The sequence below is a fragment of the Oncorhynchus kisutch genome, linkage group LG27, assembly GCF_002021735.2.
Source record: "Oncorhynchus kisutch isolate 150728-3 linkage group LG27, Okis_V2, whole genome shotgun sequence".
NCBI classification, from domain to species: Eukaryota; Metazoa; Chordata; class Actinopteri; order Salmoniformes; family Salmonidae; genus Oncorhynchus; species Oncorhynchus kisutch.
Genome location: NC_034200.2, coordinates 3,290,638 through 3,315,870, shown reverse-complemented (window position 1 = coordinate 3,315,870; position 25,233 = coordinate 3,290,638). Strand labels below are relative to the sequence as shown.

Here is a 25,233-nt window from a genome sequence, read left to right as displayed (position 1 = left end):
TGGTTTTCCCAAAACCTTGGTTGCTAAGAACATTTACAACAAAACATACCTTCTAAATGCAACAAAAAAAGAAACATCCCTTTTTCAGGACACTGTCTTTCAATGATCATTCGTAAAAATCTAAATAACTTCACAGATCTTCATTGTTAAGGGTTTAAACACTGTTTCCCATGCTTGGTTCAATGAACCATAAACAATTAATGAACATGCATCTGTGGAACGGTCGTTAAGACACAAAGAGCTTAGCGACGGTAGGCAATTAAGGTCACAGTTATGAAAACTTAGGACACTAAAGAGGCCTTTCTACTGACCCTGAAAAACATGGTCCCTGCTCATCTGTGTGAATGTGCCTTAGGCATGCTGCAAGGAGGCATGAGGACGGCAGATGTGGCCAAGGCAATAAATTGCAATGTCTAATGTGAGACGCCTAAGACAGCACTACAGTGAGACAGGACGGACAGCTGATAACAACACCTGCACAGGACCGGTACATCCGAACATCACACCTGCGGGACAGGTACAGGATGGCAACAACAACTGCCCGAGTTACACCAGGAAAGCACAATCCCTCCATCAGTGCTCAGACTGTCCGCAATAGGCTGAGAGAGGCTGGACTGAGGGCTTGAAGGCCTGTTGTAAGGCAGATCCTCACCAGACATCACCGGCAACAACATTGCCTATGGGCACAAACCCACCGTCGCTGGACCAGACAGGACTGGCAAAAAGTGCTCTTCACTGACGATTCGCAGTTTTGTCTCACCAGGGGTGATGGTTGGTTTCGCATTTATCGTAGAAGGAATGAGCATTACACTGAGGCCTGTGCTCTGGAGCAGGATCGATTTGGAAGTGGAGGGTCCATCATGGTCTGGGGTGGTGTGTCACATCGTCGGACTGAGCTTGTTGTCATTGCAGGCAATCTCAACGCTGTGAGTTACAGGGAAGACATCCTCTTCCCTCATGTGGTACCCCTTCCTGTAGGCTCATCCTGACATGACCCTCCAGCATGACAATGCCACCAGCCATACTGCTCGTTCTGTGCGTGATTTCCTGCAAGACAGGAATGTCAGTGTTCTGCCACGGCCAGCAAAGAGCCTGGATCTCAATCCGATTCAGCATGTCTGTGACCTGTTGGATCGGAGGGTGAGGGCTAGGGGCCATTCCCCCCAGAAATGTCTGGGAACTTGCAAGTGCCTTGGTGGAAGAGTGGGGTAACGTCTCTCTGCAAGAAGTGGCAAATCTGGTGCAGTCCATGAGATGCACTGCAGTACTTAATGCAGCTGGTGGCCACACCAGATACAGACTTAATTTAGATTTTGACCCCCCCTTTGTTCAGGGACACATTATTCCATTTATGTTAGTCACATGTCAGTGGAACTTGTTCAGTTAATGTCTCATTTGTTGAATAAAGTTATGTTCATACAAATATTTACACATGTTAAGTTGGCAGAATAAACACAGTGAGAGGAGGTTTCTTTTTTTGCTGAGTATAGTTGGACCTGGCAGAGTGTGTGCTGAAAAGATGGGAGGACAAGACAGTAGTGTACAGGGACGCGCTCTCCCATGTACAACTTCCAAGAAGACCACCCAAGAACATAGCCAGTTTTCCAAGACCAGACATAGCGGAGATTGTAGCTGCAAACCGATCCCTGCCCCTTACAACTGTAGCTGGAAAAGGAGAAAACTAACGTTCCCACTCCATAATCACAGCCATCACACAAATGCTAATAAAAACCAGTTCAGGCCAACTAGAACATATTTCTTGATGTACAGAATAGTAGCAAACTACTCAAGTCAGTATCGCACATTTCAAAACATTTTGTGAAATGCCTTTGTTGCAACCTCATATCAATATCAACGTAGTACTATAAAATAAAGGTAGATCAAAAACACACAACAAAGATAAATAAGAACATGAGAAATTAGGTAAGCTATATACAGGGTGAGTTGCAGGCTTACAATGATGGCAAAAAACAACATTTGAGAGTGCGCTGACCCTGGTGTTAGAGGGGTACGCAGCTGGAGGTTGAATGTTTGAAGGGGTACGGCACAATAAAGGTTTGGGAACCACTGCTGTAGAGAATCCCCTCTGTACCCTCTCTTTGACCCTGAAACCAAGGGAGAATTTGTCACAATGTCTGGAACTCTCTTAGAAGGCTCCCTAGTAACCTCCCTAACAACAGAGGTGTGAATTGCCCTCTTCGTTAGGCTCTGGTTGGGTGATGGTAAACTACTTGATGCAGCCTGATAATCACAAATGTCTGGAACTCTCCTAGAAGGCTCCCTAGTAACCTCCCTAACAACAGAGGTGTGAATTGCCCTCTCCTGCAAGACAATCGTTAGGCTCTGGTTGGGTGATGGTAAACTACTTGATGCAGCCTGATAATCACAATGTCTGGAACTCTCCTAGAAGGCTCCCTAGTAACCTCCCTAACAACAGAGGTGTGAATTGCCCTCTCCTGCAAGACAATCGTTAGGCTCTGGTTGGGTGATGGTAAACTACTTGATGCAGCCTGATAATCACAAATGTCTCCCTAACTCCCAGGGTCAGAGAGATGGTCCAGAGGGAATTTTCTACAGATACTGTCAATATATTATTACGGATTTCATCTGTGAAATAAAAGTCATACATGTTCTTCATTCCTCAATTGTAAATGTTCAAGTCTACAATGCATCATTATCCCTCAAAACAATTGGAAGTGATAATACTGTTTCTGGTCTTGTTATACATCCATAGCACAGGTGTCAATTGGGATTTTTCAACGCTATGTGTTGCATGTATAGTACGGACTATTTGATCTTGTACACATTGGCAACTAAAAGTAGAATTGCAGTATAAAAGCAAAACATATATAATGAGAAAAAGAGATATAGAAACTAACGGAAGGGAAAGGTGATGAGCCATGGGTGGAAGGTTGTTCAAAGGATTCTGATGGCGTCATCTGCCTTCTTGAATCCAGCATAGACATCAGTGGGGGAGGGGTAGTTGTTGCTCTTTAAGCCTCAAGTCTATATTGCCAAGAAAACAAATGGTAGAAAAAAAAGTCGGCTAGCTGTGTGAAAGCAGAATAACACTAGGTAGGCCTACTAATGAACATATAGGTGACTAATGACATATGTGACTCGTTTCAGGAAACTAGGCGTATGTCGTAAGTCACTAATTCACAGGAGAGCCATTTGAAAGTTTCTTTGCATCAAATATGCATTTTTTGGCAGAAATGCCTTCTGGAAGATGAGAACTTTCATGTGCCTTAATAACAAACTTGTAAATACACATACAATAGTTAAATTACGAGTCTAGTTGGTTTAGCCACAGAAAAAGCCAGCAACCTTCCCACTAGAAATGATTGGCTGAGATAATGAGTGGGCAGGACATGCCGAGAAAGGAGATCAGATTGGTCTGCCATATAGAAGGCTTCTGTCTATTTGAGCTGGTCAGTCTGTGTAGGTAATCCTGTACAATGCAGATTTTAAATAAAATGTATTGTGTAATGGAGCTGCATAAGTGTTGACTCCAAAAAGTGGAGTATGATCGCTAAAAAGGTGAAGAAAACACCAGTCTCCGGATTACATCTTCAAACTATGGGCAACCATGGCATGGCATCCGTGACAGGGAGACGTGTCCATCATGCATGATGTAGTATACGGTAAGATAGTCTAGCTAGCTACATTTTCAGATATTACACATTTCTAATTTTGAAAGAAAGTGGTTTCATTTCAAGCTAAAGTGTAGTGTAGTGTTAGCTAGCTAGCTAACTTTAGCTGACTGGCTTTAGCTGACTGGCTCCCGAGCTAACGTTACGCGTTTGATATTATTCGTATCCCAGAGGCGTTTGCATGGCTAGTTCGAGCCGAATGTTAGCTAGCTACATTGAACCTGGTTGAACCTACTACCCAGCAGATTCATGCAGGGTAGTAACGACATGATTTGGCAGTGTATGATATACCATTTTGTAGCTCTGAGTCTATACTTTTATACAATGTAAAAATAAAAAATCTATACATAAGACCGATTTGAACCGGTCGGGTCACATATTTGACACAGCCTATGAATACTGTAACGCTGGGAAGTCTATGTATAAAAAAATAAACTACCACTACTTACTTTACTGACAGCTGGCCATTAGGTCCCTCAGGCCGAGGTCTCTTCTTCCAGTTTATTTTCCAGTTTATTTTTGGCACATGGAAAAGAAGTTTCTACATCGGCTGGGTTTATGAGAGCTGGAAAATCATTGTAACTGGTTACACAAAGTAGGCGGGGCTCTCAGATCAACGTCTCGTTGCCGGACAATTCTAGGTTCTTCACAGGTGGCATAAGTAGGTCCCACTCCGTGCAGCAAAGACACTTGTCTTCAGTAGGCATTGAGCACTGGTACACCACCAATTTCCAGATGTCTCGAGTTGGGACATCTGCCTGAGCCGTTGCCTGCTCCGTTTCTCTCTCTCATTTCTCTGTAATCTTCCATCTGTTGAAGTTCCTTGTCTGTGTATTTCGGTTCAAGTAACGTCTGCAAATTCTAGCATTTCCTCCTTGTGTGATTGTATACAACTTTTTTTATACATTTTATATTGAAGGTAATACATTTTTTGTCCTCTATCAACTTAATTGAGATTTCCTCAAGGCCCCATTGTGACATCACTTCGATTCACTGTAAATGCAATAAGGCAACTATTGACACAGATCAGCTACTTTGACCACTTTGCAGCAACTTAGACAAAAAGTTAGTGTTTACACCGTCGTCTGCTACTCCAATCTGCTGTTTGAACAAAAAAAACTATATTCTGATAAAAAGTTACAGCTGTTTTAGTAACTGAATCAACATTTTCTGTAACTTGACTTAAGGCTGTAATTGCTGCCAAAGGTGCTTCAACAAAGTACTGAGTAAAGGGTCTGTAATATACATTAAAAAAAAATGTTTGCCTGTTTTTGCTTTGTCAATGTGGTATTGTGTGTAGATTGATGAGAGAAGAAAACAATTTAACGTATTATTACTTTTTAAATCCTTTATCAACATATAACATTTGCATAGTATAACTCAGGCTATCCTAACTTAAAATGATTTAAACACGTATCAACTATAACTATTGATGGGTTCTGAGTACTAAACTTGAAAATATGAAGTATCCTTATGTCACCGAGGGAGAGAGGGGAATGTAGAATATTTACATTCTGTCAGAATATGGTACGCCTGACGTAGCCATTATAACAAGCTACAATTAGGAAAGACTGATCTCTGGTGGACAAACCAGAAACGTTCTGTCGACAATCTACCCAGCAGATGAGCCGGCGACCACAGAGAGCCAACAAAGGCATACACTTGTAACAATGGACCAAAACAAGAGACCAGTTACAGACCGCAATCACTCAACTACTAACCACACCCACACCACTACTAACCACACCCACACCACAACCACTGAGCAGAACCATAAATATTTACCACACAACTACAGACCACAACAATGGCCCAAAACTAGAGACCAGTTACTGACCACAATCACTCAACGATTGACCACAACTGCTAACCACATGACTTTTGACCACAACTAATGCACACAATTCCTGATGACAACCACTGACCAACACAACAACTACTAACCACGTAATTACTGAACCACACAGCTATGAAATCACACAACTACTGACCACAACCACTTGACTGGGGGAGACGTCTTCATAGCTCAACAAATTTCTTAGATTTGTGTATCTGTTTCAGACCGAACAGCCAACACTAAGATTTTGAATGCATCCCCAGTCTGGACGACCTGGAATGACACAGAACATTTCTAATGCTCACTAGCTTCGTCCTTCACAGGATCATGCTCCGTGCTCTAAATAATTCAACTGGCAAGTGTACCTGTCTGTAAAAAGAGGGGCAATCTGTACACCTCTGATTGGATAGAGCGAAGCTTTCTCCGTCCACTCGATTCATACTTCACCCGATCACTTCACATCGCCCTTCGTTCAGTTTTCACATGCAACAACTGTAGTTTAGACCACAACAACTAACAACTGTTCTAGGTGGATCCAAAAAGGGTTATATTGCCTCCTTTATATATGTCACCCCTAAAGGTTCTGTACATACACTGAACAGAAATATGAACACAACATGTAAAGTGATGGTCCCATGTTTCATGAGCTGAAATAGAAGATCCCAGAAATTTGCGTTATGCACAAAAAATGTATTTAGCTCAAATTTGGTGCAAAAAATACCAAATCTATAGACCACAACAACTGAACCACACACCTACTTGTCAAAAAAACGGACAACTACTGACCACAACTACTGAACACAACGAAAAAAAATGACTGACCACTCAACTACTGCTACTCACCACTACTGACTAGGGATGGGAATTTGAAATGATTTCACTATTAGAATAATAAAACAAATTAAAAACTAATTCCACAAAAATGATTTTAAAGAACTTTAGCAAGCCCCACAACTTCCCTTGTAAAGTTACCAACTAGTTAATATTATTATTATGTGTGCTTGCTGAAGTCAAAGCACAACTCTAGATTTCTTACATACTCTTCATGTTATTATTTGGTTTCTTTAGCCCGCTCTAGAGCTTCAATTATTAACAAAAAAAACAACTTCCAAATGTCCAGACTGCTCCAACTCGGATTGCTTGAGTAGATACTTCAAGGCATTTATACTTTTTGAACTATAAAGATATTTAAATGAGCTCACAAAGCATTTCAAATTGCGATATTTTCTTTACAAAAATGTATATTTCCCAGTTGTCAGGGTCACATCCAAATGTAGGGGAATGTATATGATTAAATATGAAACTATTTGTGAGAAGATGAAATGTGATGTTATAGTCGTCTAAATGAGAAAACGTTTTTCTTTCATGTAAAGTTAATCCAGTCAGTGGCCATTCCCCCGTGAGTACAGACATTATACCCAAACGTCATGGAAAGCCCCTTTCCACAGAGTTCTCGCTTAGTTGACTAAACGCTGTAGTTAACTACCTTTGTCGTAATGACGCCCTAGCTAAGGCGCTAACTACAAAATAATAGCAAAGACAGTATTAAGATCACTTGAGGGCGATGTCATGGCGAAGTTGGCTAGCTAAGCTCATGTGTAGAAACAAGTAATCGGGTCTAATGGTTGTCTCTGGCCGAAATGATAAGTAATCGGGTCTAATGGTTGTCTCTGGCCGAAATGAACAAGTAATCGGGTCTAATGGTTGTCTCTGGCCGAAATGAACAAGTAATCGGGTCTAATGGTTGTCTCTGGCCGAAATGAACAAGTAATCGGGTCTAATGGCTGTCTCTGGCCGAAATGAACAAGTAATCGGGTCTAATGGTTGTCTCTGGCCGAAATGAACAAGTAATCGGGTCTAATGGTTGTCTCTGGCCGAAATGAACAAGTAATCGGGTCTAATGGTTGTCTCTGGCCGAAATGAACAAGTAATCGGGTCTAATGGTTGTCTCTGGCCGAAATGAACAAGTAATCGGGTCTAATGGTTGTCTCTGGCCGAAATGAACAAGTAATCGGGTCTAATGGTTGTCTCTGGCCGAAATGAACAAGTAATCGGGTCTAATGGCTGTCTCTGGCCGAAATGAACAAGTAATCGGGTCTAATGGTTGTCTCTGGCCGAAATGATAAGTAATCGGGTCTAATGGTTGTCTCTGGCCGAAATGAACAAGTAATCGGGTCTAATGGTTGTCTCTGGCCGAAATGAACAAGTAATCGGGTCTAATGGTTGTCTCTGGCCGAAATGAACAAGTAATCGGGTCTAATGGTTGTCTCTGGCCGAAATGAACATGTGCAGGCTGTCAAATCAAAAGGCATTCCTTCGAACTAAAGTTGTTTTTGACAAAAAATGAAAAAGTGTCAGTTTGTCACGTTCACAAGGTTGAAGTAATAACATTCCTTAATACTTAAGGAAAATAGTTCTAGGACAACGGGGGCGGTAGGGAGAAATGTGGTGGTGTTTCTGTCTTACAGTAACGTTATACTATGCTGTTGTGTAGAATACTATCATTATGTGATCTTGAAGACATTGATACAACTTTGATCTAACTTTATTAAATGAACACCATTCGCATGAGTCGTCTGTTCTCTACGCGCCCGCTGTCAACCGACCCAAAACACAAGTACACCCCCCCCCCTCGCGGCAAGCAAATTCACTAAATGGTCAGGCAATAGAGTGAGCATGAATAGCAAATAAGCAAATTTGACAGTCATTCCCTCATTCATGTCCATGGGGCTGTTATTTTGAGACCGAAACAATTTGTCACATTACCTTACATGCATTGTCCCTCTCATTAGACACTTTACATACAATGTCACTTTTAAAAGCCATATACACATGAGTGCAGGAGGAGGTGGGGAGAGGGGGAGACTGGCCACCCAGCTGCTTCTGGCATAGACTTCCTATGGGATTGACGCACGTTGAGAAAGTGGTCTGGGAGTGGTTTGAGTGGAGCGGGGAAAACTGAAAACAAGCTGTTATTGGCAGAGAGGTTTGGAACTCATTCTGATTGCTCTTAACTAATTTACCACCTGGTGATGTCACCAGGCAGGCCAAAACTCCACCCCTACAAAACAGAAACTTTAGGCGGTCCTTTCAAACAGCTCTTATCAAACGTTTTTGACTGCACTGGCCCTTTAAATGCAACAAAAACCCAATACATTTTTGTAGGCTTCAGACAAACATAAATATTGCTTAGGCATACATGTGCAGAAAACACAAGCGATAATTACAGCATCTAGCTAAAAGATGAGAAAAGTTGTGTAAATACACAATCCATATTTTCTATAACGGTTCGATACAGTTTGAAGGGAACTTCGGACATCTCAGTGTTCCGCACGATATCCACTTGTGTTTGTAGCTCCGAGGTTCTACGCTGCCCTAGCCTGCTTTGAACACTGAGGGACCGAGTTGCAGTACCTTTGCCGATCACCAGACCACACTTGTCAGCGGGTATTGTGTAGGTGACCTCCTGCAGTCCCCCTGGTGAGCCCATGCCCCAGTCCCCGCGGCCTCGTCCCCTTCCTCTTGGTCCTCCAGAGCCCCCAAAGCCATCGCGCTCCTGCTCCAATCACACATAAGATAACTTTATTATCCCCATGGGGAACTTTTAATTGCAGCTCTTTTCATACATTAAAACATGTCATCAAGCGAAGACAATGGACATTAAGACAATTACAGACAATAAATACAATGAGAATATAAAAGTTAATGAGCGATTCATAATGATAAAACATTCAAACTTCTTACATACAGCAAGGAGACCCTCACCAGCTCGTACAGGTATTATACCCCGGATCATAACCCAAGCATGGAGTGGAATTCTTTTACAATGTCCTTGTGATATATCACACGTCAAATATTTGAATATATCCGATAATGTATCTTATCAATCCTGTTCATTGCAAACGTGTACTTTTGCTTGAGGTCATCTGCACTTACAAAGAACCAAACGTATGACTAATCTGTTAGCTGTATTTGACCAGGAGTAGCAGTACTTATTTGCAGATCTAAATGGTAATTGTCTTGGCCACCTGAGCGATACACGCCAGAAAACAAGCAACATGGGACGAGTCCAAAATGGCACACTATTACCTACACGGGGCACTACTTTTGACCTGAGCCTTATGGTCGCATGTCAAAAGTAGTGCACTATGTATGGGGCGAGTCCAAAATGGCACACTATTACCTACACGGGGCACTACTTTTTACCGGAGCCTTATGGTCGCATGTCAAAAGTAGTGCACTATGTAGGGAATAGGCCGTCATTTGGGACACACACATAGGTCGAGACGCAGCATGGGGAAAAACAAATTGACTGGAAAATAAGGATCACGAGTGGTATGTGTGCTTGCTTGGTGTGTGTTCTGTGCCAAGTGTGTGTTTGCTGGCAGTGGTGCGTTTGTGTGTACACTCTACTTCTAAGGAAAGTGTGTGTTCTGTGCAGTGTGCATGTGTTCTTTGCTCTGAGTGTTTACTGGAGCGGTATTTGTTTGTTCTGGGTGTGTGTGTACCTGTGCTGTTTGGATGAGCTCGTTGATGAGATGGACAGCATGCTGACACCTGTCTGGTTGGCCCATCACTTGGGCGATGCGCTCTGGGCTGATGCCATCATCTGGAGGTGGGAGTAGGAAGTAGAGTACGCACTAAGCCAACAGTGGTGACTGAAAGCAGGACTGTGTTCAGTTAGATTCAACGTTTGCATGACAGTTTGTACTGAACGGCACGTTTCCCCAAAACGGTGCACGCCATTCTTCAACAGCCTTTGAAGTACATTTGCTTCCGCTTGGTGGGTTTAGTTTATTAGGATCCCCATTAGCTACTGCACATGGAGCAGCTACTCTTCCTGGGGTCCACAAAAAAACTGGTGGGTGATAAATATGAATGTGACCATTTTACATCTCAAAACTTGTGCAGCACACTACACGCTAATCACCTTCTGGGATACCATAATCAAAGCTTATCAACTGGTCGTTCAGTTTCCTTTTGTCATTTTGAATACGGCACACACCGACACAAAGAATCAAAGTCCTCTTTCCACATACACACTTGGTTATGGTATGATAAGAAACAGGGAAAACTGCATTCCCCCGATATAATTAAATCGCTACAATGAAGAGAAATCCATATGACATACAGTATGTAAAAAGAAACGTTCGACGCGCACCTGGTTTGAACTGGATCCTCACTCCAGAATCAGCCTGGATCTTCTTGATCATCTCACCACTCCTGCCGATGATGATCCCCACTGCAAACCTGGGCACAGCTACCTATAGGGAGGGAAAAGGTCAGAAGCACATGAGCTCAAACATCAAGGGTGTGTTTAAAATGACACCCTAGTAAGGGGATGTGAAATTCCCTGGACATCTGGTGCATGCACATTGCATTCTTACATCCAAAGTACTTCCGCCTAATCTTGACGCAAAGTCGTTGCGGCTGCTGCGGAAGTCTCCCTGGTCTTTGTCGCGGATGATCTCGATCACCAACTCCCGAGCTTGCTATGGGGAGAAGAAAGTGATATTCACGTGACGGTGTGTGTGCACCATGGCAGTCAATGGTCCCCGCCATGCAGCAGCCTGACAGTAGTTGCCCTGTATAACGTTAGTCAGGCCTCCCGTCTCACCTGGACCTTGTAGGGATCCCCAGTGATTCTCAGGGGTTTGTCCGCCCCGGTGGGCATGGGGCCATCCTGGATCATCATCATCTTCACTCCTATTCTCTCCTGACACACACAAACACACACGGTAAACACCTAGTAGAGCCCATTCCTGAAAGCCAAGACTCCCACATCCATGTCTTCTGTTTCCCTCTATGACACTCAAAAGCCATACAAGGCCCATAAGAACAGAGGGTGACAAATCCACACAGAATGAAATGAATTGATTCTCTATAGATCATACACAAAGATTGCTTAATCATTATGCCTGGTCTTTTCCTGAACTTTCAAATACCTTTCAGTCACTTCAAAGCATACTTCCTTCAGACTGAAATGTTGCTCTGTTATTTATAACTTTTGAGATGATGGCAATAAGGCCAGCATTTTTTTTTTTTAAATTTTTTATCAAATGAATTTCCTAAAATAGACAATCAATCGGGTTGATGGTCCATGTTAGATTTTCTGAAGATAGTGTATGTTCAAGAGTTCAAATGACTAGACAGGAATGCAATGCATTTTGCAAAATAGCGAGGCTCTTATGTTGCAGAGATGATAAAAACGTTTCCTATTTTAATAGGCTTTGGAACTTGAAAAGATTAGTCTAGAGCCTTCGCTATAGGCTTCTGCTTTTAGATCTCTCTGATAGAATGAACCAAACCACCTTCTTGGGTAGCCAATATTTGAATAGGCTTTGGAACTTGAAAAGATTAGTCTAGAGCCTTCGCTATAGGCTGCTGCTTTTAGATCTCTCTGATAGAATGAACCAAACCACCTTCTTGGGTAGCCAATATTTGAATAGGCTTTGGAACTTGAAAAGATTAGTCTAGAGCCTTCGCTATAGGCTGCTGCTTTTAGATCTCTCTGATAGAATGAACCAAACCACCTTCTTGGGTAGCCAATATTTGAATAGGCTTTGGAACTTGAAAAGATTAGTCTAGAGCCTTCGCTATAGGCTTCTGCTTTTAGATCTCTCTGATAGAATGAACCAAACCACCTTCTTGGGTAGCCAATATGAACTCCATGTAAAAATGTAAATATAAAACGTGAACTTGAGAAATAATGCTTTGATAGCCTAATCATCCGTTTAGATTATATGAAGCAATTTGACTGTGTGACCTCCCCAACCCTCCTCTCCAATTGGTATGGTGGCTTGCCCAGTAAGGTAGTTTCACAAAAGTTGCTCCCCCAGAAATATTAGTGACTACCGCTGACTAGGGCTGTGGCGGTCACAACATTTGGTCAGCCGGTGATTGTGAAACAAACAACTGTCAGTCTCACGGTAACTGACCATTAACATAAACACATTTAGCATCTCCTGGCTTCCACACTTAGCCTACAAGCCATCGATGCAGACCGTTCGAACATCTACATTTTAAAAAGTCTAATACATACATCATTTATTTTAGACAGGTCTAAAGGAACACGATATGAAGAAAATGTAGTCTACTTCAGAAAACAGAACAGCATACTCTGACTTGTCCTTATGTTAGGTCCTGATCTGGCTATGCCAAATACTGTGGGCTACACTATTTCATTTAGCAGATAAGATTTGCTTAGAATTCCCTTGGCATTATTTTATAATATGAAGAATATAGCTGATCAAAGTTGAATAAAATAGAAAGGATATTGTCTCCACACAATCTGAGGGAGTGAGCACATGCAGCTATTCTGTGTTGAGTGGTTAACAATGGAATGGGTCCTCCTATATGCTTAATTTAGAGTTATTAATGTAACTTTAGTTGTTCTACAAACATTGGGCTATATGTTTAGATTTTTTATATATTTTAAAGGCTGCATGATGAGACTAATGATGATTTGAAAAAAGTAGCTTGAAAGGCATGAGCTCTGTTTCTTTGTGCAGGCTGGACACCCTTCATCAGTCTCTCATTCACAATTTGACAAGCACTTGATAATGCCTCGAATTTCACAGCATCCCCTTGGTGTGGCCGTAATGCATCCTAAAAAAATCCAGGCCTTTTGCGACCAGTGGCCATTGTGCCCTTGGCCCCTAGAGCTGAGTTGTGCCCTTCTCCCCGAGTGCTGCATGTTCCGAAGAACCTCTCACATCTCCATCACCTGATCGGGTCTTTCTAACAGGCTGAAGACCGACACAGAGACGCAACTGTGTGCTTCCTTATCCAATTCAGAGGTGCATATTGAAGGTATTGGAAGAACTGTCTCCACCTTTACTTTGTCAGCCAACAAGATGAGTAGGACTAACGAACAGCAAAAGCACTAGCCTATGACAATCTTATTATCCTCCCATAGTACAAATGTTGACCTATTCTATGAGAGAAATAAATATTCCAAACATAGTCTGGGTTTGTGGGATGCGATAGATCCCAAATTAATACAACCACTAGCATCAAAAAAACATTTCTACGCAATGTGGCTGACGCAACAGATCAGAACGTTTAGCTTTAAATGTTGATAAACTATTAGGCTATTTATTTCCATTATAAGCACTTATCTTCTTAAAGAAAAGCAATGTGCTTAATATTAGTAAAGTTGAGAAATAAATATAGTAGGCCTAGTCTATAGAAAGTTGATGCGATCCCACTCTTTTTACAAGGCCTTCACGCAATTGCATAGCCTATAGAAATATTGTGCAACATGAGCTCATGGGCTCTCATGAAGTGTTTGATTAGATTTTCGATTAAATTTGTATTGATGTCCGAGTGATTAGAGGGACAATAGAGTGCTGAGTGCCAGGTAGTTAGCAAGTTTGGTAGGCTAAAAAATGACCATCAGCAGCATCAGAGCTTGGAGAAGACTAATTACCTTGACTAAACAGTGATATGGACTTTGACTGTCTTCATAACTCATGACCGCCGGTGTGGTGTAATACGGTCACTGCAACAGCCCTACCACTGACGCAGAGTGAAGTAGGGTGCATACGGAGAAACAACAATCCTGTGGGCCTTCTGTCCATATGAGGGAACAAAGGAAAATAGTGAACATCATAATTACTTGATACTTACAGACTGTAGAAACTGTGATTGCTTGTCTTGAAGTATTTATGGTTGTGAAAAAAATTGCGGTGCAGGCCTAGTAGCAGTAGTGGTATTGGTAGTGCTGCATCAGTAATGGTAGTAATAGGGATAGTTGTGGCATTATTATAGAGGATTAGTATGGTAGGCTAGAGCAGTGGTTCTCAAACCTTTTATAGTCCAGTACTCCTTCAAATATTCAACCTCCAGCTGCGTACCCTCTCTAGCACCAGGGTCAGAGCACTCACTCTCTTTAGTTTTTTTGCCATCATTGTAAGCCTGCCACACACACACTATACGATACATTTATTAAACATAAGAATGAGTGTGAGTTTTTGTCACAACACGGCTCATGGGAAGTGACAAAGAGCTCTTATAGAACCAGGGCACAAATATAAATATAATAATAATCAATAATCCTTTTGATCTTTATTTAGCCATCTTACATATATTTGTTAATAGAAAATTGTGAATAACTCACCACAGGTTAATGAGAAGGGTGTGCTTGAAAGCATGCACATAACTCTGCAATGTTGAGATATATTGTATCTTAAATCATTTTCCACACAAAGTCTGTGCCTTATTTCAAGGAGAGGGACTCTAACCCGGAAGCTTATAAGAAATCCTGCTACGCCCTCCGACGAACCATCAAACAGGCAAGGCGTCAATACAGGACTAAGATCGAATCGTATTACACCGGCTCTGACACCCGCCGGATGTGACAGGGCTTGCATTACAGACGACAAGGGGAAGCACAGCCGAGAGCTGCCCAGTGACAAGAGACTAACAGACGAGCTAAACTACTTACAAACACTGAAACATGCATGAGAGCACCAGCTGTTCCAGAAGACTGTGTGATCCGCAGCCGATGTGAGTAAGACCCTTGTATTTATTATGGATCCCCATTAGCCGCTGCCAAAACAGCAGCTACTCTTCCTGGGGTCCAGCAAAATTAAGGCAGTTTAAACCATTTTAAAATATTACAATACATTCACAGATTTCACAACACTCCATCTCCACCATTACCACATATCTACAGTACTATATCCACGTGTATGTATAGAGCGTATGTTATCGTGCGTGTGTGTATGCATGTCTGTGCCAATGTTTGTGTTGCTTCACAGTCCCCGCTGTTCCATAAGGTGTTTTTTTTAATCTGTTTTTTAATTTTTTTAATCTAATTTTACTGCTGGCATCAGTTACTTGATGTGGAATAGAGTTCCATGGCTCTATGTAGTACTGCGTGCCTCCCATAGTCTGTTCTGGACTTGGGGACTGTGAAGAGACTTCGTGGCATGTCTTGTGGGGTACGCATGGGTGTCCGAGTAGTACAGACAGACAGCTCGGAGCATTTAACATGTCAATACCTCTCATAAATAAAAGTAGTGATGAAGTCAATCTCTCCTCCACTTTCAGCCAGGAGAGATTGACATGGTTATTATTAATATTAGCTCTCTGTGTACATCCAAGGGCCAGCCGTGCTGCCCTGTTCTGAGCCAAGTCCTTTTTTGTGGCACCTGACCACACGACAGTAGTCAAGGTGCGACAAAATTAGGGCGCTAGGACCTGCTTTGTTGATAGTGTTGTTAAGGCAGAGCATCACTTTATTATAGACAGACTTCTCCCCATCTTAGCTGCTACTGCATCAATATGTTTTGACCATGACAGTTTACAATCTAGTGTTATTCCAAGCAGTTTAGTCATTTCAACTTGCTCAATTTCCACATTATGCATTACAAGATTTAGTTGAGGTTTAGGGTTTAGTGAGTGTTTTGTTTAAACAGGTCAACATTCACAAGGCCGTAGGGCCAGACAGATTACTAGGACGTGTACTGCGAGCATGCGTTGACCAACTGGCAAGTGTCTGGCAAGTGTCTTCACTGACATTTTCAACCTCTCCCTGTCAGTGTCTGTAATACCAACATGTTTCAAGCAGACCACAATAGTCCCTGTGTGTAAGAACACTAAGGTAACCTGCCTAAACGACTACCAACCCGTAACACTCACGGCTGCAGCCATGAAGTGCTTTGAAAGGCTGAACATGGCACACATCAACACCATCATCCCAGAAACCCTAGACCCACCACAATTTGCATACTGCCCCAACAGATCCACAGATGATGCAATCTCTATTGTACTCCACACTGCCTTTTCCCACCTGGACAAAAGGAACACCTCTGTGAGAATGCTATTCTTTGACTACAGCTCAGTGTTCAACACCATATTACCCTCAAAGCTCCTCAATAAGCTAAGGTTCCGAGGACTTAACACCTCCCTCTTCAACTGGATCCTGGACTTCCTTACGGGCCGCCCCCAGGTGGTAAGGGTAGGTAACAACATCCGCCATGCTGATCCTCAACACAAAGGACCCTCAGGGGTGCGTGCTCAGTCCCCTCCTGTACTCCCTGTTCACTCATGACTGCATGGCCAGGCACGGCTCCAACACCATCATTAAGTTTGCCGATGATACAACAGTGGTCTGATCACCAACAACGACGAGACAGCCTATAGGGAGGTCAGAGACCTGGCCTTGTGGTGCCAGGACAACAACCTCTCCCTCAACGTGATCAAGACAAAGGAGATGATTGTGGACAACATGAAAAAGAGGACCGAGGAAGCCCCCATTCTCATCGACAGGGCTGCTGTGGCGCAGGTTCAGAGCGCCAAGTTCCTTGGTGTCCACGTCACCAACAAACTAACATGGTCCAAGCACACCATGACAGTCGTGTATATTTGGCATGGGTCCTCAAATCCTCAAAAGGTTCTACAGCTGCATCATCAAGAGCATCTGGTTGCATCATTGCCTGGTATGGCAACTGCCCTGGCCTCTGACCGCAAGGCACTACAGAGGGTAGTGCGAACGGCCCAGTACATTACTGGGGCCAAGCTTCCTGTCATCCAGGACCTCCATACCAGGCAGTGTCAGAGGAAGGCCCATAAAATTGTGAAAGACTCCAGCCAACCTAGTCATAGACTGATCTCTCTGCTACCGCACAGCAAGTGGTACCGGAGCACAAAGTCTAGGTTCAAGAGGCTTCTAAATAGCTTCTACCCCCAAGCCATAAGACTCCTGAACATATGTGTCAAATGGCTAACAAACAATGTGCAGTGCCTCCCTCAACCACCCTTCACACCACTGCTACTCTCTGTTGTCATCTGTGCATAGTCACTAATAACTCTACCTAGGATGTACATACTACCTCGAATAACCAGTGCCCCCGCACATTGACTCTGTATCGGTACCCCCCCTTTATTGTCTCGCTGTTGATATTTCACTGCTGCTCCTTAATTACTTGTTTGTTGTTTTTATCTCTTATTTGTATCTGTATTTTTTGAAAATGCATTGTTGTTTAGGGCCTCGTAAGTTGGCATTTCAGTGTAAGGTCTACAGTCGTGCCCAAAAGTTTTGAGAATGACACAAACATTAATTTTCACAAAGTTTGTTGCTTCAGTGTCTTTAGATATTGCCAGATGGTACTATGGAATACTGAAGCATAATTACAAGCATAAGTGTCAATGTCTTTAATTGACAATTACATGAAGTTGATGCAGAGTCAATATTTGCAGTGTTGACCCTTCTTTTTCAAGACCTCTGCAATCCACCATGGCATGCCGTCATTTAACTTCTGGGCCACATCCTGACTGATGGCAGCCCATTCTTGCATAATCAATGCTTGGAGTTTGTCAGTATTTGTGGGTTTTTGTTTGTCCACACGCCTCTTGAGGATTGACCACAAGTTCTCAATGGGATAAAGGTCTGGGGAGTTTCCTGGCCATGGACCCAAAATATTGATGCTTTGTTCCCCAAGCCACTTAGTTATCACTTTTGCCTTATGGCAAGGTGCTCCATCATGCTGGAAAAGTCATTGTTCGTCCCCAAACTGTTCCTGGATGGTTGGGAGAAGATGCTCTCGGAGGATGTGTTGGTACCATTCTCAAATTTTTTTTTTGAAAGGCTGTTGCGCAGCAACTCACTGCCTTCCTGAAGACAAACAATGTATACGAAATGCTTCAGTCTGGTTTTAGACCCCATCATAGCACTGAGACTGCACTTGTGAAGGTGGTAAATTACCTTTTAACCTCTTACGTCGACCCCCTACATTTTCGAACATTCTGTTAAAAATCGCGCAACATTTCGGCGTCCTGCTACTCATGCCAGGAATATAGTATATGCATATGATTAGTATGTGTGGATAGAAAACACTCTGACGTTTCTAAAACTGGTTAAATCACGGCTGTGACTATAACAGAGCGTGTGTTTCATCGAAAAGCGCCAGAAAATCTGGTCACTGAAAAAAGTATAAATGCGCCACTTGCATGTATTGTTGAATGGAAACTAAATTAAATGGGGCCGAGATTGCAATTCCTGCAGCTTCCACACGATGTCGCCAGTCTCGTCATTTGCGGTGCCTTTGTTTCTTGGTCAAACGTACTAGAGATCACTTTCCATCCGGTCTGCGACAGGAAGTTTTGGAAGAGAGATTTTGGAAGATAATTTGAAATCGTGGAGCTATTGAATACACATCGCCCCGTGATCAATTTGATAGATTATTAACGTTTACTGATACCTAAAGTTGGATTACAAAAGTATTTCGAAGTGTTTTGTGAAAGTTTATCGTCAACTTTTTTAATTTAAAAAAATTACGTAGCGTTTTCAAACTGTGTTTTTTTCTGAATCACACAGTTTCCATAGATGGCTATTTTGGGTATATTATGGACCGATTTAATCGAAAAAAATACCCAATAGTGATGTTTATGGGACATATAGGAGTGCCAACAAAGAAGCTCGTCAAAGGTAATGAATGTTTTATATTTTATTTCTGCTATTTGTGTAGCGTCGCATTCAGGTATTTCGGGGTGTTGCATGCTATCAGATAATAGCTTCTCATGCTTTCGCCGAAAAGCATTTTAATAATCTGACTTGTTGGCTAGATTCACAACGAGTGTAGCTTCACTACCCTGCATGTGTGTTTTAATGAACGTTTGAGTTTTAACGAGTGCTATTAGCATTTGGCGTAGCGCATTTGCTGATGGCTAGCAGAGACGATTGCTTCTCGGGTCGACGTAAGAGGTTAATGGCATCAAACCGAGGCTCTGCATCTGTCCTCGTGCTCCTAGACCTTAGTGCTGCTTTTGATACCATCGATCACCACATTCTTTTGGAGAGATTGGAAACCCAAATTGGTCTACACGGACATGTTCTGGCCTGGTTTAGATCTTATCTGTCGGAAAGATATCAGTTTGTCTCTGTGAATGGTTTGTCCTCTGACAAATCAACTGTAAATTTCGGTGTTCCTCAAGGTTCTGTTTTAGGACCACTATTGTTTTCACTATATATTTTACCTCTTGGGGATGTCATTCGAAAACATAATGTTAACTTTCACTGCTATGCGAATGACACACAGCTGTACATTTCAATGAAACATGGCGAAGCCCCAAAATTGCCCTCGCTAGAAGCATGTGTTTCAGACATAAGGAAGTGGATGGCTGCAAACGTTCTACTTTTAAACTCGGACAAAACAGAGATGCTTGTTCTAGGTCCCAAGAAACAAAGAGATCTTCTGTTGAATCTGACAATTAATCTTAATGATTGTACAGTCGCCTCAAATAAAACTGAAGGAACTCGGCGTTACTCTGGACCCTGATCTCTCTTTTGAAGAACATATCAAGACGGTTTCAAGGACAGCTTTTTTCCATCTACGTAACATTGCAAAAATCAGAAACTTTCTGTCCAAAAATGATGCAGAAAAATTCATCCATGCTTTTGTCACTTCTAGGTTAGACTACTGCAATGCTCTACTTTCCGGCTACCCGGATAAAGCACGAAATAAACTTCAGTTGGTGCTAAATATGGCTGCTAGAATCCTGACTAGAACCAAAAAGAAATATCATATTACTCCAGTGCTAGCCTCCCTACACTATCTTCATGTCAAGGCAAGGGCTGATTTCAAGGTTTTACTGCTAACCTACAAAGCATTACATGGGCTTGCTCCTACCTATGTCTCTGATTTGGTCCTGCCGTACATACCTACACGTACTCTACGGTCACAAGACGCAGGCCTCCTAATTTTCCCTAGAATTTCTAAGCAAACAGCTGGAGGCAGGGCTTTCTCCTATAGAGCTCCATTTTTATGGAACGGTCTGCCTACCCATGTCAGAGACGCAAACTCGGTCTCAACCTTTAAGTCTTTACTGAAGACTCATCTCTTCAGTGGGTCATATGATTGAGTGTAGTCTGGCCCAGGAGTGTGAAGGTGAACGGAAAGGCTCTGGAGCAACGAACCGCCCTTGCTGTCTCTGCCTGGCCGGTTCCCTTCTTTCCACTGGGATTCTCTGCCTCTAACCCTATTACAGGGGCTGAGTCACTGGATTACTAGGGCTCTTTCATTACCGTCCCTAGGAGGGGTGCATCACTTGAGTGGGTTGAGTCACTGATGTGATCTTCCTGTCTGGGTTGGCGCCCCCCCCCCCCTTGGGTTGTGCCGTGGCAGAGATCTTTGTGGGCTATACTCGGCCTTGTCTCAGGATGGTAAGTTGATGGTTGAAGATATCCCTCTAGTGGTATGGGGGCTGTGCTTTGGCAAAGTGGGTGGGGTTATATCCTTCCTGTTTGGCCCTGTCCGGGGGTGTCATCGGATGGGGCCACAGTGTCTCCTGACACCTCCTGTCTCAGCCTCCAGTATTTATGCTGCAGTAGTTTATGTGTCGGGGGGCTAGGGTCAGTTTGTTATATCTGGAGTACTTTTCCTGTCCTATCCGGTGTCCTTTGTGAATTTAAGTATGCTCTCTCTAATTCTCTTTCCTTCTCTCTCTCAGAGGACCTGAGCCCTAGGACCATGCCCCAGGACTACCTGACATGATGACTCCTTGCTGTCCCCAGTCCACCTGGCTGTGCTGCTGCTCCAGTTTCAACTGTTCTGCCTGTGATTATTATTATTTTACCATGATGGTCATTTATGAACATTTGAACATCTTGGCAATGTTCTGTTATAATCTCCACCCGGCACAGCCAGAAGAGGACTGGCCACCCCACATAGCCTGGTTCCTCTCTAGGTTTCATCCTAGGTTTGGGGTTTTAGGCTGGGTTACAGCACTTTGAGATATCAGCTGATGTACGAAGGGCTATATAAATACATTTGATTTGATTTATTCATGGCTGTGTTCTAAGGCAAAATTGTGAGTGAGCCCACTGCCTTGGCTGAGAAGCAACCCCACACATGAATGGTCTCAGGATGCTTTACTGTTGGCATGACACAGGACTGATGGTAGCGCTCATCTTGTCTTCTCCAGACAAGCTTTTTTCCCCAGATGCCCCAAGCAATCAGAAAGGTGATTCATCAGAGAAAATGACTTTACCCCAGTCCTCAGCAGTCCAATCCCTGTACATTTTGCAGAATATCAGTCTGTCCCTGATGTTTTTCCTGGAGAGAAGTGGCTTCGTTGCTGCCATTCTTGACACCAGGCCACCCTCCAAAAGTCTTCGCCTCACTGTGCGTGCAGATGCACTGACACCTGCCTGCTGCCATTCCTGAGCAAGCTCTGTACTAGTGGTGCTCTGTACTGGTGGTCCCCCGATCCCACAGCTGAATCAACTTTAGGACGGTCCTGACGCTTGCTGGACTTTCTTGGGCACCCTGAAGCCTTCTTCACAACAATTGAACCGCTCTCCTTGAAGATCGTGATGATTCGATAAATGGTTGATTTAGGTGCAATCTAACTGGCAGCAATATCCTGTGAAGCCCTTTTTGTGCAAAGCAATGATGATGGCATGTGTTTCCTTGCAGGTAACCATGGTTGACAGAGGAAGAACAATGATTCCAAGCACCACCCTCCTGTTGAAGCTTCCAGTCTGTTATTCGAACTAACACAGCATGACAGAGTGATCTCCAGCCTTGTCCTCGTCAACACTCACACCTGTGTTAACGAGAGAATCACTGACATGATGTCAGCTGGTCCTTTTGTGGCAGGGCTGAAATGCAGTGGACAAGTCTTTTGGGGATTCAGTTCATTTGCATGGCAAAGAGGGACGTTGCAATTACTTGCATTTCACCTGATCACTCTTCATCACATTCTGGAGTATATGCAAATTGCCATCATACAAACTGAGGCAGAAGACTTTGTGAAAATTTATATTTGTGGAATTCTCAAAACTTTTTGACATTACTGTACACCTGTTGTATTCGGCACATGTGACTAATAAAATGTTATTTGATTATACTATATATACTATATTCCTGGCATGAGTAGCAGGACGTTGAAAAGTTGCACGATTTTTTACAAAAAGTTAAAAAAGCTGCGAAAATTCGCATCATCCTTAACAGGTTTTAACAGCGCGATTTGCAAAGGCAGGATACTCTTAGACAGCCCTATTCAGAAATCTGTCAGAGGCTTCTGATTAAATTCTATTTTCATAGAAGCGTAGGTGCAATGATATCGTGTGAGAAACTCGTCATCGTGCAAGCGGTCAAACAAGTGAAAATTATGGTCAGTAAAGAAAACTAAGCTCGTCTTTAATTTTTTTCAAATGTGTCAAAACTTTGCCCCTTTGATACCAAGCGCACTTTGGTATGTTGTAAAAGCGTTACCTGGTCGCTGCCCATATCATTTCATAATGCAGAAAATAGAGGAGAGTTCAGGGGCCTTGCTTTAAAAAAAGTTAACCATTTTCACTGTTGTGTCCAAAATGTCTTCCAAGCTGTCAGGCATTCCCTTGGCAGCAAGAGCCTCTAGGTGGATGCTGCAGTGTACCCAAGTGGTATCGGGAGCAACTGCTTGCACGCGCATTACGACTCCACTATGTCTCCCTGTCATGGCTTTTGCGCCATCAGTAGTTACCAACACATCTTGACCACCAAAGTCCATTCGATGTCACAAAGCTGTTCAGTACTTTAAAAATATAGTATCCTGTTGTCCTGATTTCCAGTGATATGCAGAAGAGGATGTCTTCCGTAATTGACCCCCCATAAACATAATGGACATATACCAGGAGCTGTGCCAGGCCCACCACGTCTGTTGACTCATCCAGCTTTAACGCATATAATTCACTGGCTTGTATGCAAAGCAGTAATTGTTTCAAAACACCTGCCATGTCACTGATGCATCGTGAAACAGTGCAGGTGTAGTACTATTGGTAGTAGCAGTACTACCAGTGGAGCTGGTATATGTCTCTATGGACGAGGGCCTGAATGAGCAGCAGCTACGTTTGGCTACATACAGTGGAATTCCCACAAGAGATTAATGGTTCATGTGATTGGATGTTTATTATTAGGCTACCTGTGTTTGTTACTGAATCTTTATTTAGCTGAATACTAGATAGTTGAATATTATTTCTGTCAGTGAAACAAGGCTACTCAGGGGACAAAAAAACCTCACCCAAATGTTTAGCCCCGTTGGAAAATCTAAATGATCTGTTAGAAAATGTGAACCGCATTTTGTATTTGGCGTACCCCCGACGGCATTGCATACCCCAGTTTAGGAATAGCCAGGCTAGAGGGAGTAAAGCCACAGAGATCCTAATCAATTGTAATTTTTTTATCTTGGAAGACATACCTGCAGTTGCTTAATGGTGTCCCCTCCCCTTCCAATGACCAGGCCCACTTTGCTGGCTGGGATGAGCATCTCTTGGACTGAGCTGTTGCTCTCAGCCTCGCTGTGGAACCCTGGGCCGTTCCGACAGCGTTCCACTATCTGACCAAGCATTCTCTTGGCCTGCCTGGTGGAGTGCAAATGGTATCAATGAATTATAAATGATGGAATGTATTATCACCGAAACCAATGAAATATTGTACTGATTTCCTACAATGACTGTCCTACAGTGTCTCAAGACTTTATCTGAGTGGTCCACAATGTGGTTTTTAAAAATGTATTATGCATTGTCAAAACTGTAGTATTGGGAGTGACCGTTAAATATATATATTTTTACCTAATTCCAACAGGGTTACAGTTGATACTGTGAGCATCTATAGACCGTAAATAAGGGGACTTCCCACATAATATGGGGCCATTAAATAGGGTACACTCAAGACGGAAACATATTGTTATTTTCAAAATGACAAAGGATGTCGACGGTTCTTTACTGCTACTGAGTTTATAGAATTTAACACGTTCAACCGTCAATATAGAAACTCACTCAATGCTCTCAGGGGTTCCAGTGAGGGAGCAGGCTCTGTCCATCATACCTCCACTCTCTACCATGACAGACAGACATTACAGTCAGCATCATGTATAGAACAGCATACAGTTAAAGGAGTCAAGTTTCCAAGATAGAGTCCCTTCAGTATTGAGCAAAAACAGTCATGATAATCCATTTTGCATTGCTGACAGCGCATCAAGCTAGCTGACAACACTCATACTATATGTTGCTGAGATATTAAACTAAAAGCACTCTGATATTGGTTATTATATCATATGAAGGTTGGAAGTGTGTGTAGTCAGACATTATGGGACATATTGATGGCTGCTTACCAGACGCAATTTGAATCTTACACCCGGACTCCAGCTGGATTCTTGTAATTTGTTCTCCTCCTCTGCCTATGACTAAAATAAATGGGAGGAGAGGAAAATAAAAGTGGGATGGGAGAGGAGAAAATAGTTCAGGTAATATGTCGGACAAAATAAATACTAGGGCTGACCCCGTTAAAGTCGACTGGTTGATTGTTTGATTATATTTGATTTGTCGAGCAGTCGCAAATAGATTGGCTTCTTTCATGGCACATGACACCAGTCTGATTTGCACCTGGCTTAGTGGACTAATCCATTGAGGCCGCGGGGAGATGACACAGTCCAAGAAGGGGTGTGGCTAAGATGCACAAGCCACATCTCTCTCCAGAATGAGCTCTCTCCTGCCATTTCATTCACATTCATTGTGACAAATGTTAGCCATTGAGCGTTAGTGTATCAATTCCTCATTACATATCACCAGTAGTAGCCTACGTTTACCGTTAATCCCCATAATTTCTTAACTACTTTGTTATTTGGTTAGGGTAATTTCTGTTAATGCATTCAATATATTGTTAGTTGTTTACCGTTCTGATTTTCACAGAGTAGACATCTTGTTTGCATAGATCACAACCTAGGCTACTCTTGTGAGAAAGAAGTTTAGGT

General features: G+C 42.8%; 1 protein-coding gene across 2 annotated transcripts in view; it reads right to left on the bottom strand.

Moving 5' to 3' along the window:
- Positions 1-25,233, bottom strand: part of LOC109883585 (far upstream element-binding protein 3) — a 65,026-nt gene that overhangs the window by 26,750 nt on the left and 13,043 nt on the right. For both annotated transcript variants that reach the window (XM_031806549.1, XM_020475616.2), the window contains exons 5-12: positions 24,595-24,666; positions 24,260-24,317; positions 23,680-23,842; positions 11,108-11,206; positions 10,878-10,982; positions 10,652-10,754; positions 9,999-10,099; positions 8,905-9,046 (exon numbers count right to left, since the gene is read on the bottom strand). In XM_031806549.1, the coding sequence (XP_031662409.1) occupies positions 8,905-9,046; positions 9,999-10,099; positions 10,652-10,754; positions 10,878-10,982; positions 11,108-11,206; positions 23,680-23,842; positions 24,260-24,317; positions 24,595-24,666 (843 nt within the window). The remainder of the gene's footprint in view (positions 1-8,904; positions 9,047-9,998; positions 10,100-10,651; positions 10,755-10,877; positions 10,983-11,107; positions 11,207-23,679; positions 23,843-24,259; positions 24,318-24,594; positions 24,667-25,233) is intronic.